Below are 15,801 nucleotides of genomic sequence, written 5' to 3'. Positions count from 1 at the left end.
TTTCCAGCTTCCAAACCTTTATCCATGCTGTGCCCCCTTCCTCACTCATTCTTATTCCCCTCTGAGCAGTGAAGAAGAAGCCTATTGAATATTTCCTAGTTTTATTTGACAATAACAAATTGTATATAAAAAGGAAGAAGGAAGGCGGGGAGGCCCTGGATCTCCCCCTCTCTGTTTCCCCAAGCATCCCCCACCCCTAGGCCCCAGCAGGGACCACCCCCTTCCCGCCTTGTGGTGGGGTGGGGATTGACAGGCATGGAAATGGTGTGATTGTGTGTGTGTGTGTGTGTGTGTTGAGGTGTTGGGGGTCAAGGATGGAGGGGGTCAAGGAGTAGAGAGAGGGCCTTCCCTCATCTCCCATCAGTGGCACCCTGAGAGGGGTCTTAAGAGGGTTATGAGGGTCCACAGATGTGCCTCAGCCTATGAGACGGTAGAAGATCCAGCATCCAAAAGTGACCCAGTGACTGGCCCAGCTGAGCTCTGACCATTTGTGGACAGTGTATGCCATGCCGTAGCCCTGTGGGAGAGAAAGAGGTGATGGTCCCACTTAGCAAGGACAAAGAAGTTCTTAGGAAAACCCATCCTTTGCCCAAGGACATTTCTGTGACTGCTCTAGGTGAGGCCCCACAGAAGGGCCTAGGTACATATGAAAAGTGACCAGATATAGTTTTTGTCTTCTTCTTTAAAAATCATTTTAAAAACAAAGTGATCCCATTCTCTGACCTGTTATCTCCCTAATATATAAAGAGCTCCTAAAAATCAATCTTTTTGGAAAGAAAAATTGCCAGAGAAGCTGAATAGGTCATTCCAGTAAAGGAAAAACAAATGGCTCTTAAACATATGAAAAGATGCTCAGCCTCATTAATAATCTTCCTCATTTTATTTATTTTCTTTTTGAGACAGGGTCTCATTCTGTCACCCAGGCTCGAGTGGAGTGGCACGATCTCAGCTCACTGCAACCTCTACCTCCTGGGTTTAAGAGATTCTCCTGCCTCAGCCTCCTGAGTAGCTGGGATTACAGATGCTGCACCACCATGCCCAGCTAATTTTTGTACTTTTAGTAGAGATGGGGTTTCACCATGTTGGTCAGGCTGGTCTCGAACTCCTGACCTCAAGTGATCTGCCTGCCTGGGCATCCCAAAGTGCTGGGATTATAGGCATGAGCCACCCCGCCCGGCCATCTTCCTCTTTATCGAAGTGGCAAACATATCCAGGAAGTCTGAGAGGCACTCTGTACTGGTGGGGCAGCAGGCACGTTCAGGCATTGCTGGTGGGAGAGCACAAAAGTACTACTCCATTGAGACTATCAACAGATCCTACAGATCTGTCCGCACCTGTGTGGAGCCACTTGGGTACAGAGTTCCTGCTGCAGCATCACTTGCAATAGGGAAGGACTAGAAATTACCTGATGTCCACCAATGAGAGAAAAAATAAACTGTGTCACTTCCTCATAGTGGAAAAAATGAATGAGGACACTATATCCTGATGTGGAAGATTTTCAAAAATTGCAGAACAGTATCATTCGTGTGTTATCTTTAGGGTAAAAACTGGCAAGGGTGTAGAATTAAAATATATTTTTATATTTGTTTGATATGCTTAAATTTTAGAAAGGTATTTTAATAAAAGGATAAAAGTAGGCTTGGTGTGGTGGCTCACGCCTGCAATCCCAGCACTTTGGGAGGCTGAGGCGAGTGGATTACATGAGGTCAGGAGTTTGAGACCAGCCTGGCTAACATGGTGAAACCCCGTCTCACCATGTAACCTGTAAGAGGGTAGGGGGCAGAGGGTGGGAGCAAGTCTTTTCTCTGAATATCTTGAATACTGTTTGGTTTTTGAACCACGTGATAGGCATTCACTATTTTAAAATATTTTAATGAAAACAAAACAAAAACTTTATTTAAAAAGAAGCAAAAAGCCACGTGTGGTGGCATGCATCTCTAGTCCCAGCTACTTGGGAGGCTGAGGTGGGTGGACTGCTCGAGCCTGGGAGTTTGAGGCTGCAGCGAGCTATGATTGTGCCACTGCACTTCAGCCTGGGTAACAGAGTGAGACCGTGTCTCAAAAAACAACAAAAAAAAAGCAAATCCCAGATTTTGCACACTTAACCTGAATTAAAAACTTTTTAATATCAAAAAACATAAAGTTTTGTTTTCAACTGAAACCTAACTAAAAGAGAAGCAAAAACCTGGATTCTGCAAGAGCCATATGAATAAATGTTATTTTTAAATTGTTCTTAATTTAAAAAGGAGTAAAATCTGGAATTTGCATACTCAACATGAACAAAAATAGTGCATACATTTTAACGAAAAATTTTAAAATGCAGAATCCAGGGTTTGTACACTCAACCTAAGTAAAATAAAATATATATATTTTTGGCCGGGCGCGGTGGCTCACGCCTGTAATCCCAGCACTTTGGGAGCTGAGGCGGGCGGATCACCTGAGGCCAGGAGTTCAAGACCAGCCTGGCCAACATGACGAAATCCCATCTCTACTAAAAGAACAAAAATTAGCCCAGCATGGTGGTGCATGCCTGTAATCCCAGCTACTCAGGAGGCTGAGGCAGGAGAATTGCTTGAACCCAGGAGGCGGAGGTTGCAGTGAGCCGAGATCGCACCATTGCACTCCAGCCTGGGCAACAAGAGCAAGCCTCCATCTAAAAAAAAAAAAAAAAAAAATATATATATATATATATATATATATTTATTTATTTAAATTAAATAAAACAGGGTGCTCATGCCTGTTATCCTAGCACTTTAGGAGGTTGAGGCAAGGGGATTGCTTGAGCCTAGGAGTTCAAGACCAGCCTGGGCAACATAGGGAGACACTGTCTCTACAAAAAAAATTAAAAAAACATTAGCCAGGCTTAGTGTCATGCACCTGTAGTCCCAGCTACTCAGGAGGTTGAGGCAGAAGGATGGCTTGAGCCCAGGAATGTGAGGCTGCAGTGGGCCGTGATCATACCACTGCACTTTAGCCTGGGTGACAGACCTTGTCTCAAAAAAAAAAAAAATTAAATAAGAAGTCTTGCAAATTCTACATAAACAATAATGAAGGGAAATAATTAACACAAGTAAAACTTGGATTTTCCACTCCATCTCTATAAAATGAATTTTTTTTTTGAGACAGAGTCTCGCTCTGTTGCCCAGGCTGGAGTGCAGTGGCATGGGCTCACTGCGACCTCTGCCTCCTGGGTTCAAGTGATTCTCCTGCCTCAGCCTCTCGAGTAGCTGGAATTACAGGCGCGCGCCATCACGCCTGGCTAATTTTTTATATTTTTGGTAGAGATGGGGTTTCGCCAGACTGGCCAGGCTGGTCTTGAACTCCTGACGTCAAGTGATCTGCCCACCTTGGCCTCCCAAAGTGCCAGGATTACAGGCGTAAGCCAGCGCGCCCAGCCTAAAAGTAATTTTATAAGTAAAATAAATAAACATATTTTGCACACTTCACCCAAATAAAAGACCTAACAGTGTGACTCAAGCAGAGGGACTATGGGAAAGGACCGAGGAGCACTGGCTGCCCAGGCGAAGCAGCACAGTCTGAGGAGCTCAGGCCTCAGCTTCCCAGCCTTTGTCCTCATGGTTTCCCCCTGCCAGGTAGCGCCACCCTTGGTTAACCACACAGCCCAGGGCCCCACCTCACCTGCTCCTCTGTGGTGTCGTCCACGTCGACATCAAACAGGGAGCCCAGGTAGGCCAGGTGGAAGATAGCCAGAGCTCCAAAGAGCAAGTTTAAGGCTCGCACCCCCAGGCCCTGTGGGGGACAGATGGATATACTTGGCAACTGGACCTACTCACTGTGTCCCACCTCCTCCTGCGCGGGGGAGCCCAGGGGACACACAAGGCACAGTGGGTTCCAGGACTGAGGATGCCCAGGGTACCCCCTGAGATAGGGAAGAGATGGTTCAGGGAGCCTTCTATGCAGAGGCATCTAAGGATGAGGGTACTGTTCACAGTGAGGGTATCCTGGGTTGGGGAAGGTGCGAGTCTCCAGGCAGAGGAGGAAGAGTGGCAGAGCTTTGAGTTGGGGCTTTATAGTAATGAATGGGAGTTGGGTGGGAGACAAATATGAAGTTGTCAGTACTTCTTATTGCAAACAGAATGAAAAACACACAACAAAACCAAATCCCCACCATGACCTAGAGGGCCCATGCCTCCCACCCATCTCCCCTCCTCACCCTACCTCTGCTCAAGCCACCCTGGTTGCCTTGCTACTCCTCAAAGATTCCAGGCCCTCTCCTACCTCAGGGCCTTTCCACTGGGTGTCCCTCTGCCTGGAACGTTTCCCTCTCTCACCTCCTTCGGTTAAAGGCCTCAAACATCACCTCACCAGGGAGGCTTCTCTGACCTCCCTATTTCAAACAGAAATCACGCCCATACTTCCCATCCCCTTTTCCCTACACATTTTCTCCTTAGCACTACTTGCAATCTGACACATTATTATTAGACTTTACTGACTCATTTTTTATCTACTGTCTGCCCGGTTAAAATGTTTGTCCCATAGGGCTGGGACTTCGGTCTGTTTCGTTCACCGTGTCTCCAGCACCTAGAGCACCAACAGGCACTCAACGGATGTTCACTGGGGGAAACGAATGCCAGGTGTGTATACAGCAGATGCTTGATAAATGCCTGTTAGGGAAACGGATGCCAGCGAATAGAGGAAAAGTTATGGGGATGGCTCAGGCACCAAAAGAAGAAGTTGGACACCCTGAGACACATACAAGATAGAGATAGAAGGAACATTTTTGACGGGGAGTGTTGGGCACAAAGTTGCCCAGGCTGAACCCTCACCAAGCGATGCTGGTGCGAACAGTCTGGCGGGCACCGCTTTGACAAGACACAGGCACTGAGGATCCGAGCCAGGCGCTTCCGGAGGACTGGGGTGGTGGGGAGAGGTAAGGGGGTCAGGTTAGCCTCAGGGGAGGCTGTCTCCAGCCCCCGACCAACCTTCTATCCAACAGCTGGGCTGGGCCCTGCCCTCACCATGCTCCACATAAGTGATAAAAGCCAGGGACAGCAGGACCGCAGCCAGGTGGAAACTGAAGCCCTGGGGGAGTGCAGAGGACAATGAAATGAATGAGGAAGAGGCCCTGCCACCCGCCCCCACCCAGCTTCCACCCTGATCCTGCTCCACCCTGCTCACATGTAGGAGGGCGCTGGCTGCATAGGTGACCAGCACAGCCGAGAAGGTCCCCAGGCGGAGAGCATTCTTGAAAACATCTGGAGGGGAAGAGATGTGGGATAAAATTCTCCTGAGAGTCCCCCAGCCTCTCCTGGAGGGCCATCAGCAGGATGAGAATACCCACAGCCTGTTGGAGCCCCCACGATAAAGTCCTTAGATGGCCTCAAACTTCACATGCCCAAAGCCCAGCTCCCGATCTTCCCCCAGCCTGCTCCTCCCAGTCTTATCAAGTTCAGTCAATGTCAACTCCACCCTTCCAGTTCCTCAGGGCAAAAACCTGGGAATTACCCTTGATTTGCCCTCCCCAAACTCCCACATCCAAATTCAGCAAATCGTGTGAGTTCCACCTTCAGAATATGCCAGAATCTGAGCTCTCCTCTCCACATCCACTGCCACCACCACCATCACTGGCCTGGATGATGGCAGCAGCCTCTTCACTGCTGCATCCTCGCTCCCTCTCCTCAGTCTGTCTTCACAGCAGCCAGAGGGATCCTGTTGCAACTTGAGTCAGCCCTGAGCCCTCCTCAGCTCGGAGCCCTGCTGTGGCTCTCATCTCTCTCAGAGAAAAAGCCCAAGTCCTCTCCATGGCCATGAGGCCCTCTGGGCCCTCCCTGACCTCACCACCTGCCACTGGCCCCTGGCTCACTCTGCTCCTGCCCCGCTGGCCTTCTTGCTGTTCCCCACGCACCAGGCAAGTTCCCGCCTCAGGAAGTTTGCACCTGCTGTTCCCGCAGCTGTTACACTCCTCCCCCATATATCTGCACTCCCTGCTCCGTCACCTGCCTTGCATCTTTGCTCCAATGTCACCTCCTCAGGGAGACTTGCCCTGGCTAATTTTTTTACAATTTTTTTTTTTTTTTTTTTTTTTTTTTTGAGACGGAGTCTCGCTCTGTCACCCAGGCTGGAGTGCAGTGGCGCGATCTCGGCTCACTGCAAGCTCCGCCTCCTGGGTTCTCGCCATTCTCCTGCCTCAGCCTCTCCGAGTAGCTGGGACTACAGGCGCCCGCCACCACGCCCGGCTAATTTTTTTTATATTTTTAGTAGAGACGGGGTTTCACCGTGGTCTCGATCTCCTGACCTCGTGATCCGCCCGCCTCGGCCTCCCAAAGTGCTGGGATTACAAGCGTGAGCCACCGCGCCCGGCAATTTTTTTACAATTGCAATACCCTACCCTCCCCACTCCTATCTCCTGCCAGCACTCTTGGATCACCTTTACCTGCTTTTTTTTTTTATTTTTTAATTTTTTTTTTAACCATAGCGCTTATCAACACCTGAGCTATTATGTATTTTTTTTCTCATATTTATCATCTGCCCCCCAGGAGAACTGCAGCTCGACAAGGGTAGGGATTTTGGGTGCCGAGCACACGGAAGGTGCTCAGTAAATGTTGTATGAATGTATGAAAGGGCCTGGATTACCAACACAGCTGGAGTGGTGACTTGGTGACTCACAGTTATTTAGCCAATAAGACATGGGCAGGTTCCAGCTTGTGACAACTTCCACCATTGACCGAGGCAGCTCCACATTCAGTGGCTTGGACACCGTCAGGTCCCTGTGGGCAGAAGAGATATGCAAATCCATTTGGGATCTCAACTCATCTGACCGCCAAACTTCTGTCTTGGCCGTTCCCTCCCCTGGGAGCACCCGCCCTCCTCCCTGCAGCTCCTCTAGGCAGCACCCTGTGGGAGAGGGGGTCCCCAAGCCCCCCCACCATTCCAGGTGATCCTTCTCCTCGGTAAAGCCAGCCCCTGCCAACGTGGCTGTGGCCTCGGAAAGAAAGCCCACAAAATAGTTGCTGAAGTGGAAGGAGACAGCACTCTCGTAGGCTCGCAGCCACCTGGGGAGAAAGGGGCAGGGGTGAGAGGCATCACGTTCAGGTCCCAACATGATACCCCACCACATGTCAGCATCCTGGGCCCCGCTCTGTAGACTCACCTTACCATGGTGCCCCTAGGGCCCCCAGGGGTCAGGAAGGCAGCAGAGAAGAAAGAAAAGAGAGTCAGAGAGGCCCTGGAGGCTGGTCTGAATTGTTCAGAAAAGACAGACGAAATGTAGCCGCAAAAAAGGTGAACTATGATAGTCACACACAGACATCCACCCTCAGGCAGTTAGTCTTATGTGGCTCAAATGGATGCATGAGCTGTCCTATAATATGGCATGGCCCTGCAGGCTCACTTGGCCAGACGGCCAAAGCCAGCCACCATCAGAGGCCCGACTTCACAGACCTGCACCCTCTAACAGTTAGACACAAATCTTATCAGACTCCCAGCCTTGCAATGCTCTAACCTGACTCAGCGACTATAGGACAGCCAAAAATCCCTGAGCTGGGCACAGAGACCATCAAATACCCTGCTATGCACACACACACACACCCCCTACTAGTTGCAATCAGACATGGTCAAAAACAGGCAGCATCGTGCGTTGGAAAAAGCATAGGTTCTGAAGTTAGGCCTGGGATTCATGCCTGGCTGCTTAGCTGGGTGACACTGGTCAAGTCACTTGACCTTTTGGAGACTCATTCGGCATTAGACCTAATCAGCAGCCAGGGAGTAGGGGAGGGGCCATACAACCAAAGAGCCAGATCAAACCCTATAGTCAAACCAGAGGCAGTCAGTCCTGCAGACAGGCACAGACCAGAGTCGGGTACAATCCCTCAGCTAGACAACACCAAGCCATCAGGCAAGGCAGACACACAGGCAGAGGTAGTCCATGAACTCCACAGACAGGCATATGACATGCTACAGTCAGACCCATTCCTGGCCAAAGCTACAAAAAGTCAGAATCTTCAACACAGATTTATCTTATCCAATGACAGCCACATACCCTATCATTGACAATGGCACAGCCAGACAGCCACTCACAGGCTTACATTCAGGGGGTCAGTGGCCAATAGACAAACATACATCAAACATATCCCCAGTCAGAGTCACTGACAGGTTAAAGTCACCCAACCAACACATACTTGTCACTCTCCATGACAGTTATGTGACTTGCTTCTAACAGCGAGACAGCTGAACAGATGGACAGCCAGACACAGTATGTGTTGGAGTGTCAGTCATACAGAGTCAGAGAGCCAAGCTTGGTCAGCCAGCCAGCCAGCCACAGCCTCTGTCTAGTCATGGAGTTGACGGTCAGACACACTTGGACACACAGAACCCATTGGTCATGGGCTCTGCCCCCACTCATGTCAGCCCCACTCCACGCACCCTCACACCTGCCCTCATTTACCTGGCTTTGCGTTTCTTGCTGTAGTAACAGAAGAGAGAAAGAAGCATTAAGAGACAGGCTCAGAACTGGGGAAACCGCGAGTCCCTACCCAACCCCCTCATTGCTGGGCAGGGGCCTCGAAGGCTGTGCTCACTTGCGAAGGAGGCGGTCACCGTCAAGGGGGATGAAGTACGGGAAGAGGTAGGGGCCCACGCAAGTGGACAGCACAAGGCACAGCAGGGCCAGTGCCAGGCTCCGGGCCACCTTCTGCAGCCATCGGCAGCTCTGTAGGGATCAAGCACTCCATGAGTGCTGCCCCACGGTGGCTCCCACAGTCCCTGCCCACCCATCCACTCAGGACCTCACCAGTGGGCGGCCTTGGACAGCTTGTAGGTAGCTGTGGAAGGATATCCAGGGCCCGAAGACGATGGTGCCCACGAAGTAGAGGTAGCCCATGAACTCCACTGGCGAGGGCACCGTACCCACCTCGCCCCGGTCCAGGTCGAAGCCCAGAGACACTGCCTTCATGGCCACAATCATCTGTGCCCCTATGTATGGTGCCCATGGTCAAGTGGATGGGCAGAGAGCAGATCAGCATGGCAGGGAGGAGGTGCACCAGGTGAGATGTGGTAGGAAAAGTGGGCACAAGGATGGATAGGTGGGCATGGGACAGATAGGCAGGTAGGCAAGGAAGCCCAGGACAGATAGATGCCCTTACTCCAGAGAGTCAGGCACGTACATGACACGAGACAGACAGACTTCGGGAAAATGCACGGTGGAAAGAGACACGGACCCGAGAGTAATGTGAAGTCTGCACGTCCAGTGGGGTGGGCAGGTGAGGGAGCAAAGCAGGGGAGGAAAGGCACAGGGTGGGGGCAATTAGGAGACGCGGAGTGGGGCAGGGGGGTTGGGCAGGTGAGAGGGGCAGGGCTACCTACCTCGCATCTTGTGCCATGTCACGGTGTCTACCATGTGCATCTCACTGAGGAAAAAGGTGCTGGTCTTGGTCCCATGACACTCATGGCCTCTGAGACCACGGGGGACGGGGGAAGGGGGGACAAAGGTGCCCAGAGGGTTCTGCCTCCTCCCGTCCTACAACAGTCTCATGGCGGAAAAATTCTCCCAGGCTCCCTCCTCCAGGGGGAGCCCATGCCCAACCTGTCCCTTACAGTCCTGTGAAAGGACAAATCTCCCAGATTCCCTTCTTCAGGGACACTCCACGCCCTCCCTGTTCTGTGTCTCCTCATAGGCAAATGATTCTCCCAGACTCCCTTCTTTCTCCGGGGAATCTCACCACCCTCCCTGTGTTGGACAACTTCATCTGGGGCCTGGGGACCCACCCATGCACTTCAGCCAACAGTGTGAGGATAAGGATGCACACTCATACCCCATAAGTAGGTAGATGAGGATGGTGACGGAGAGGAAGACGCCTCGATGGGAGGAATGTCGGCAGAGGAACAGCACGAGGTAGCACAGGAGGCTGAGCAGCACGACCCAAACCATGTGCAGCTGGAAGAAGTGGTAGAGGCTGAAGAACCCGCCTGCCACGGTGCTTGCATGCTTCAGGTAGGATGGCAACCCTTTGGGTGAAAGGGAGAAAGAAAGGGAGAGAGAGAACGAGAAAGAGAGAGAAAGAGAGGGAGTGGGAGGAAGGGAGGGAGGGAGGGAGGGAGAGAGGGAGAACAAGAAAGAGAAGGTTGGTGGGCTGGTAGGAAGGGGAGGATGACCTGGGTAGAGGGTGTAGCCAGGGCAAAGGCCTTCAGGCTGGAATGTAGTGGGATTGGAGGGGCCCAAAGCAGGTGTTGGGGAGCTGGAGAGGGTGGCAGGGCCTGGGTTTAAAGAAAAGAAACATCTATAAAGGGCATTTGCGGGACCCTGGAAGAAATTCAAATATCAATTTATATAGGATAACATTATTGTATCCAGATTCCATGTCTTGTGGGGTGATGGTGGAGGATGTGGTTGTGGGAGATGATGTCCTTGTTCTCAGGGGCCACACACTGAAGGATGTGGGGGTACAGTGTCATGATGTCAGCAGGTTATTCAGGCAATCCAGGAAGATGATAGATAGATAGATGGATAGATAGATAGATAGATAGATAGATAGATAGATAGAGCCAGCTAACGTGGCAAGATGTTGACAGAGAATCTGGTGATGCATACGTGGGTGCTCATTGTACTATTTTTTCAACATTTCAGTAGCTTTGAAAAATTTCAAAATAATAAACCTGGGAAAAAATAGAACATCCATTTAAAATAAAAAAAAAAAAGAAAGAAAAAAGAAAGTGTAGAACCTTCGGATCTCAGATTTCCAGAAATCTCTGCCTCCTATAGGAATCTTGGGGACTTGGAATCTTTCATTAAGATACAGGCCTGCTATGACTGTGGAAGCATTTCAGAATCCTAGAATCCAGAAATCGCATCATGCCCTGATTATAGAAATCCACAACGCCAACATTTTAGAAGTCTAGAATGTGAGAATTTCAAATTGTCAGAATCTCCAAACCCTGTAATCATGGTACTTTGGGATTCCATAACCCTGTGACATCAGCATGCCAATGTCTTATAACCTTGGGATGTAGACATTTCAGAATCCCAAGATCCAAGAATCTCAGCTTTCCGGAATCCCAGAACTCAGGAATACTGAAGGGCATGGCTTGGCATGGCAGGATGTGGCTCAGTGTGGCGTGGCAAGGGGTGGCTGGCATAGTAGGATGTGGTACGGTGGAATGGGGTTTGGCCTGGTGGGATGTGGTGGGGCTGAACATGTTGGGGTCCAGCTTGGACATGCTGGGGCCTGGCAGGATGTGACAGGGTAAGGTGTGGCTCGATATGGATGGATGTGGGAGGTCTGATATGGCCTGGCATGGTGGCACACGGTATGGCAGGCACTTACCGAGCCTCCAGAGGAGGCGGCAGGCGAGGCAGATGGCAAGGAGCAGCCAGATCTGGTCAAGGCCCTGCTGGGCAGTAGGCAGGAGACAGCCTTGCAGTAGCTGCTGGAAAAATTCCTGGCGGCTGAAGGTGGCCATTGCGGACCCCCACGGATGGATGGCCAGATGGATAGATCTGTCAAAGCAGGGACACAGAGGGAGCGGGTGTCCGTGGCGCAGACCTCGCTTAAGGGATGGACTCTGGCACTCACATTTCAGTTTGGGGCTGCCCAACCCATGTAGGGGCATGGTACTGGGGGAAGGCGTGAGAAGTCAGGTACATCAGACTGAGCCACCAACTGTGTGCATGTGGGTGTTCGGCATGCACACGCACAGCCTGTGACCTGGAGTGAATGAAGGACCTCTGTCTCTCCAGTGCTGTGAACAGTCCAGTCCGATGGTGATGGGATGGCATACATTTCAGGCCCATATATCAAATGGGGCGGGCGACGGAAAGGGGAATCCCTGGTTTCCAAGGTAGAGTCGCTCTGAGTGGAGGGCAGAGAGGGGGATTCTGTGACACTTGGGGGCCGTGTGCATCTCTCCTTGTATGGATGCGGCGGCGCGGGGCGGGGGGGTGTCCTGTATCCTCCGCGCGCCCCATCTCATCCCCACCCGGCGAGAGGCCGCCAACAAAGTCCTGCCCAGGTCCGGGGGCTGCAAGGAGGTGGTGGTAGGGGACATAGCCTGAGGGAGAGCCGGAAAGGTGATGGGGAGGGGGTCCTAGCACTCGCGCTACAGATCCGCCTGGGGAGGCTGGCTCAGGGATGGGAGCTGGGCAGCCGCGTGCGCACTACTGGCGACCTACCTGGCAGGAAAGAAGCCGTGGTCCTGGGGACCGAGGACGCGCTGCCGCCGCCGCTGCCTCCTCCGGGCAGCCTCCCCCGCAGGCCGCAAGGCCGGGACCAGCAGCGGCTCCCAGGGCGGCGCGGCGAGCGGGCCCTTTAAATCCCGGGGCGGCCCGGCCGCCGGCTCGGCCAATGGGAGAGCGGGAGGGGGGCGGGGACGGGGACGCGGAGGAGGGGACCAGGAGGATTGAGGGGAGCCGGGCGCGGGGGGACGTCGGCGCGCAGGCGTTCACGCCAGCACCGTTCCGGCCTGTGGCGGTTCCAGCCCCAGACCGTTTGCGTCCGGAGGATTTCTGGCCATCCAAGAACAAACTTCCGAATCTCCAAATTTCCAAGCCTTGGAAGTGAGAAGGGAAAGATGGGGGAGGGAGGAGGGAAGCCGCTACACCCCCAAATAGTCACCGGCGCACTTCCTCTAAATACCGTGGTGTCCCCGTTTCACAGATGGGAAAACAAACCGAGATCTCTCCTTCCCCAACCTTTGAGAGAACCGAAGTAACTCCCAACCCTCCCACCTCCTGGGACCGGCCAGGAATATTTATAAGTAATGACTGTGTCACCTAGGAACACAAATTAGGCGCCTGTGCTTCCCCTGGGGACGAGCTGTGAGCACTTGGCGTGTCGTCGTTGAGAAGTGATTTGCATGCTTAATTCCCCAGCAGACTCTTTGCTTTGAAGGTGACCCCAGCGACTAGTAAATGTTCTCTGTGAACTAGAGGGAGGCTAGTACGGAGCACTTAAAAGGGGGGCATTTATAAAGCTCTTAAGGGCCAGGCTCGGTGGCTCACGCCTATAATCCCAGTACTTCGGGAGGCCAAGGGTAGGAGGATCGCTTGAGGTCATGAGTTTGAGACTAGGCTGGCCAACATGGCGAAACCCTGTCTCTACTAAAAATACAAAAAAATTAGCTGGGCGCCTGTAATGCCAGCTACTCCGGAGGCTGAGGCAGGAGAATCCCTTGAGCCCAGGAGGCAGAGGTTGCAGTGAGCCGAGATCACGCCATTGCACTCCAGCCTGGGCGACAAGAGCAAAACTCCAAAATAAATAAATAAATAAACAAGAGCGAAACTCCTCTAAATAAATAAATAAAAAAGAAAGCGCTTACACTGGCCCCATCTGCACCTCTATCTGCACCAACACTAAAGATTTATGTAGCACCTGCCTTCTACCTACCCTACTGCTGCAGTTTCTAGGCATTCCCCTTTGTACCTAGGCTGATGAAGGGCCTATTTTTCCAAAAGAGCACTTTACTGGGCACTTACTGCACTACATGCTTAGCTGTGATGTGGAAGGGAGAAGGAAGCCCAGGTCAAACTGGACTCCACCCTGACCTGGGCAGCCGACTGAAACAGATTTTAATCAGATTAACAATGGCCTGTATGGAGCTGGGCAAGTCATGTTCACTCACCCGTCTCCAGTGTCCTTTTCTGTTAAACAAAAGAGTGGGCTTGGCAGGTTTTTGCTGGGAAACACCAATGGTAATTGAAGAGAAATGTATGTTTTCTCTCTATTTTAACATGAAGTTAAGTGGAGTTCTAGCTCATAAATTAGTATTCATGTATTACAAACAAAAAATATTTAATACGGTAAGAATATGCATATATAAGGAATAATAGCTTAGACCAGATGCACAAATATCAATTCTTTTCCTTAACAGCAGAATACAGGACATACATTTTATGAATTAAATTTCATTTTAATTTTTTTCTCAGTTGTCAAACCCACTCAAGTTGAGTCAACAATGACCCACAGCACCTACCAGAAATATTTCCCTCAATTGCAAGACTTGGCATTTAAAACTGGAAGATTCTTACCACATGTGCTCCTGGGCTTTGCGGACTTGACTGTTTCCATCTAGGCTTTTGACCTGTGTCACAAAGAAGTAGGACCTAGATTTTAGGATATATAACGAACATCTACAAATCCGAAGAGAACAAACAATACACTTGGCAATAGACATTGGGTACAAATAGGTAATTCACAGCAGAAGAAACCTGAAATGGTCAATATGTATAATATATGAAAAGATAACCCAATTTCTTTACTTCTCAGGGAAATGTAAAATTAAAACAACAGTGAGATATAATACCGTTTTACATCTACCAGATGTTGTGCTTCATATTTTTATCACTGGAGCTTAGTAGAGGGTGGACACTCAATAAATGTCTGTGGTCATTCTAGGTTGTGGTTTCTGGGGCGTTTTAAATGAGCTCTCCATAATGAAAGAGATGCAAATTAAAAACAATGATATACTGTTTTTCACTTACAGGACTGACAAAAATGCCAAGCCTTATAATGATAACGTACTTGCTCTCTCTCTGTCTCTGTCCTTCTGTTTTTTTTCTCCCCATATATATACATATGTAATTTATATATATATATATAATTTTTCTGAATGATATACAGTGATTTTTCTGAATTGTTAGTGGTTGCAGATATGACACCCTTTTAACTAAATACTTCAGTATGAATTTCCTAAGAGCAAGGACTTTTTTTTTTCTTTTTTTACATTGCTACCAGCATAGTATGAGGTTTCGATTGCTCCACATCCTCACAAATACTTGTTATCTGACTCTTTGGTTCTAGCCACCCTGGTGGGCATGTCAATAGTGTCCTTGCATAGGAAAAGGGAATCATAGGGTCACAAGATACATTCTGTTATCAGGTTTTTTTAGTCTCCTCCAATGTGGAAGAATGTCTCCATCTTCACTTAACTTTCATGATCTTGATGTTTTGGGAGAGCACAGACCAGTTCTTTGGAAGAATGTCCTTCAATTTGGGTTTATCTGATGTCTCCTCATGATTAGATTTGAATTCTGCATTTTTGGCAGGAATTCCACAGAAGTGACGCTGTGTTCTCAGCGTTATCAGGAGGCAGGAGGGTTCAGTTAGTCTCGAAATTGTTAGTATTAGCATTGATCTTTTGGTTAAAGTGGTCTTCTAGTTTTCACCAGTATAAATTTACTATTTTTCCCTTTGTAATTTTTTTTTTTTTTTGAGACAGGGTCTTGCCCTATTACCCAAGCTTGAGAGCATTGATGCAATCATGGTTCACTGCATCTTCGAACTCCTGGGCTCATGTAATCTTCAAGGACTACAGGTGTTAGTCACCATGCCTGGCTAATTTTTAAATTTTTTGTAGAAACAGTCTCACTATGTTGCCCAGGCTGGTCTCGGATTCCTGGGCTTAAGCAATCCTCCTGCACTGGCCTCCCAAAGTGCTGGGATTACAGGCATGATCCCCTTTTGTAATTAATAAGTAGCTTGTTGGGAGATACTTTGAGACTGTAACTCTGCAATTTTTTTTTAATCAAACTTTTACTAAATGAATGCTAAAAGCATTCATTGGTGATTCTTGCCTGAAGCCATAACTACTCTGATGGTGGCCAAATAATGATTTTTCTTTTACACATATACCTGGGATTTTACTGTGAGGAAGAGCTTTGTCTCTCTCTCTCTCTCTCTCTGTCTCTAGGACTCATAAGATTCTTATTTTATTTTATTTTTTATATTTATTTATTTATTTATTGAAACGGAGTCTCGTTCTGTCACCTAGGCTGGAGCGCAGTGGCACAATCTCCACTCACTGCAACCTCCACCTCCTGGGTTCAATGGATTCTCCTGCCTCAGCCTCCCG

The 15,801-nt window shown here is 49.8% G+C and overlaps 1 protein-coding gene across 19 annotated transcripts; it reads right to left on the bottom strand.

Moving 5' to 3' along the window:
* Window positions 1-84: 84 nt before the first annotated feature.
* Window positions 85-12,263, bottom strand: PORCN (porcupine O-acyltransferase). Of its 19 annotated transcripts, none has more exons than XM_055268988.2 (16): window positions 12,125-12,239; window positions 11,651-11,804; window positions 11,280-11,452; window positions 9,771-9,892; window positions 9,322-9,365; window positions 8,750-8,931; window positions 8,538-8,668; window positions 8,405-8,422; window positions 7,112-7,126; window positions 6,888-7,013; window positions 6,628-6,728; window positions 5,140-5,216; window positions 4,980-5,043; window positions 4,788-4,873; window positions 3,640-3,750; window positions 85-517 (listed from the first exon to the last, which is right to left on the bottom strand). In XM_055268988.2, exons 2-16 carry the CDS (start codon window positions 11,733-11,735, stop codon window positions 416-418), a joined length of 1,437 nt encoding a protein of 478 aa, XP_055124963.1. In that variant the 5' UTR covers window positions 11,736-11,804; window positions 12,125-12,239; the 3' UTR covers window positions 85-415. The 19 variants fall into 19 exon arrangements, with proteins under 19 accessions (XP_055124963.1, XP_055124960.1, XP_055124962.1 ...); XM_055268985.2 differs by having other exon boundaries at window positions 9,771-9,963; window positions 11,661-11,804; XM_055268987.2 differs by having other exon boundaries at window positions 9,771-9,963; window positions 11,679-11,804.
* Between the last annotated feature and the right edge of the window lie 3,538 nt (window positions 12,264-15,801).

This window comes from Symphalangus syndactylus, chromosome X (assembly GCF_028878055.3).
Source record: "Symphalangus syndactylus isolate Jambi chromosome X, NHGRI_mSymSyn1-v2.1_pri, whole genome shotgun sequence".
In the NCBI taxonomy this organism is placed as follows: Eukaryota; Metazoa; Chordata; class Mammalia; order Primates; family Hylobatidae; genus Symphalangus; species Symphalangus syndactylus.
The sequence above is the reverse complement of the archived record's forward strand: the minus strand, read 5'-3'. Positions and strand labels throughout refer to the sequence as shown.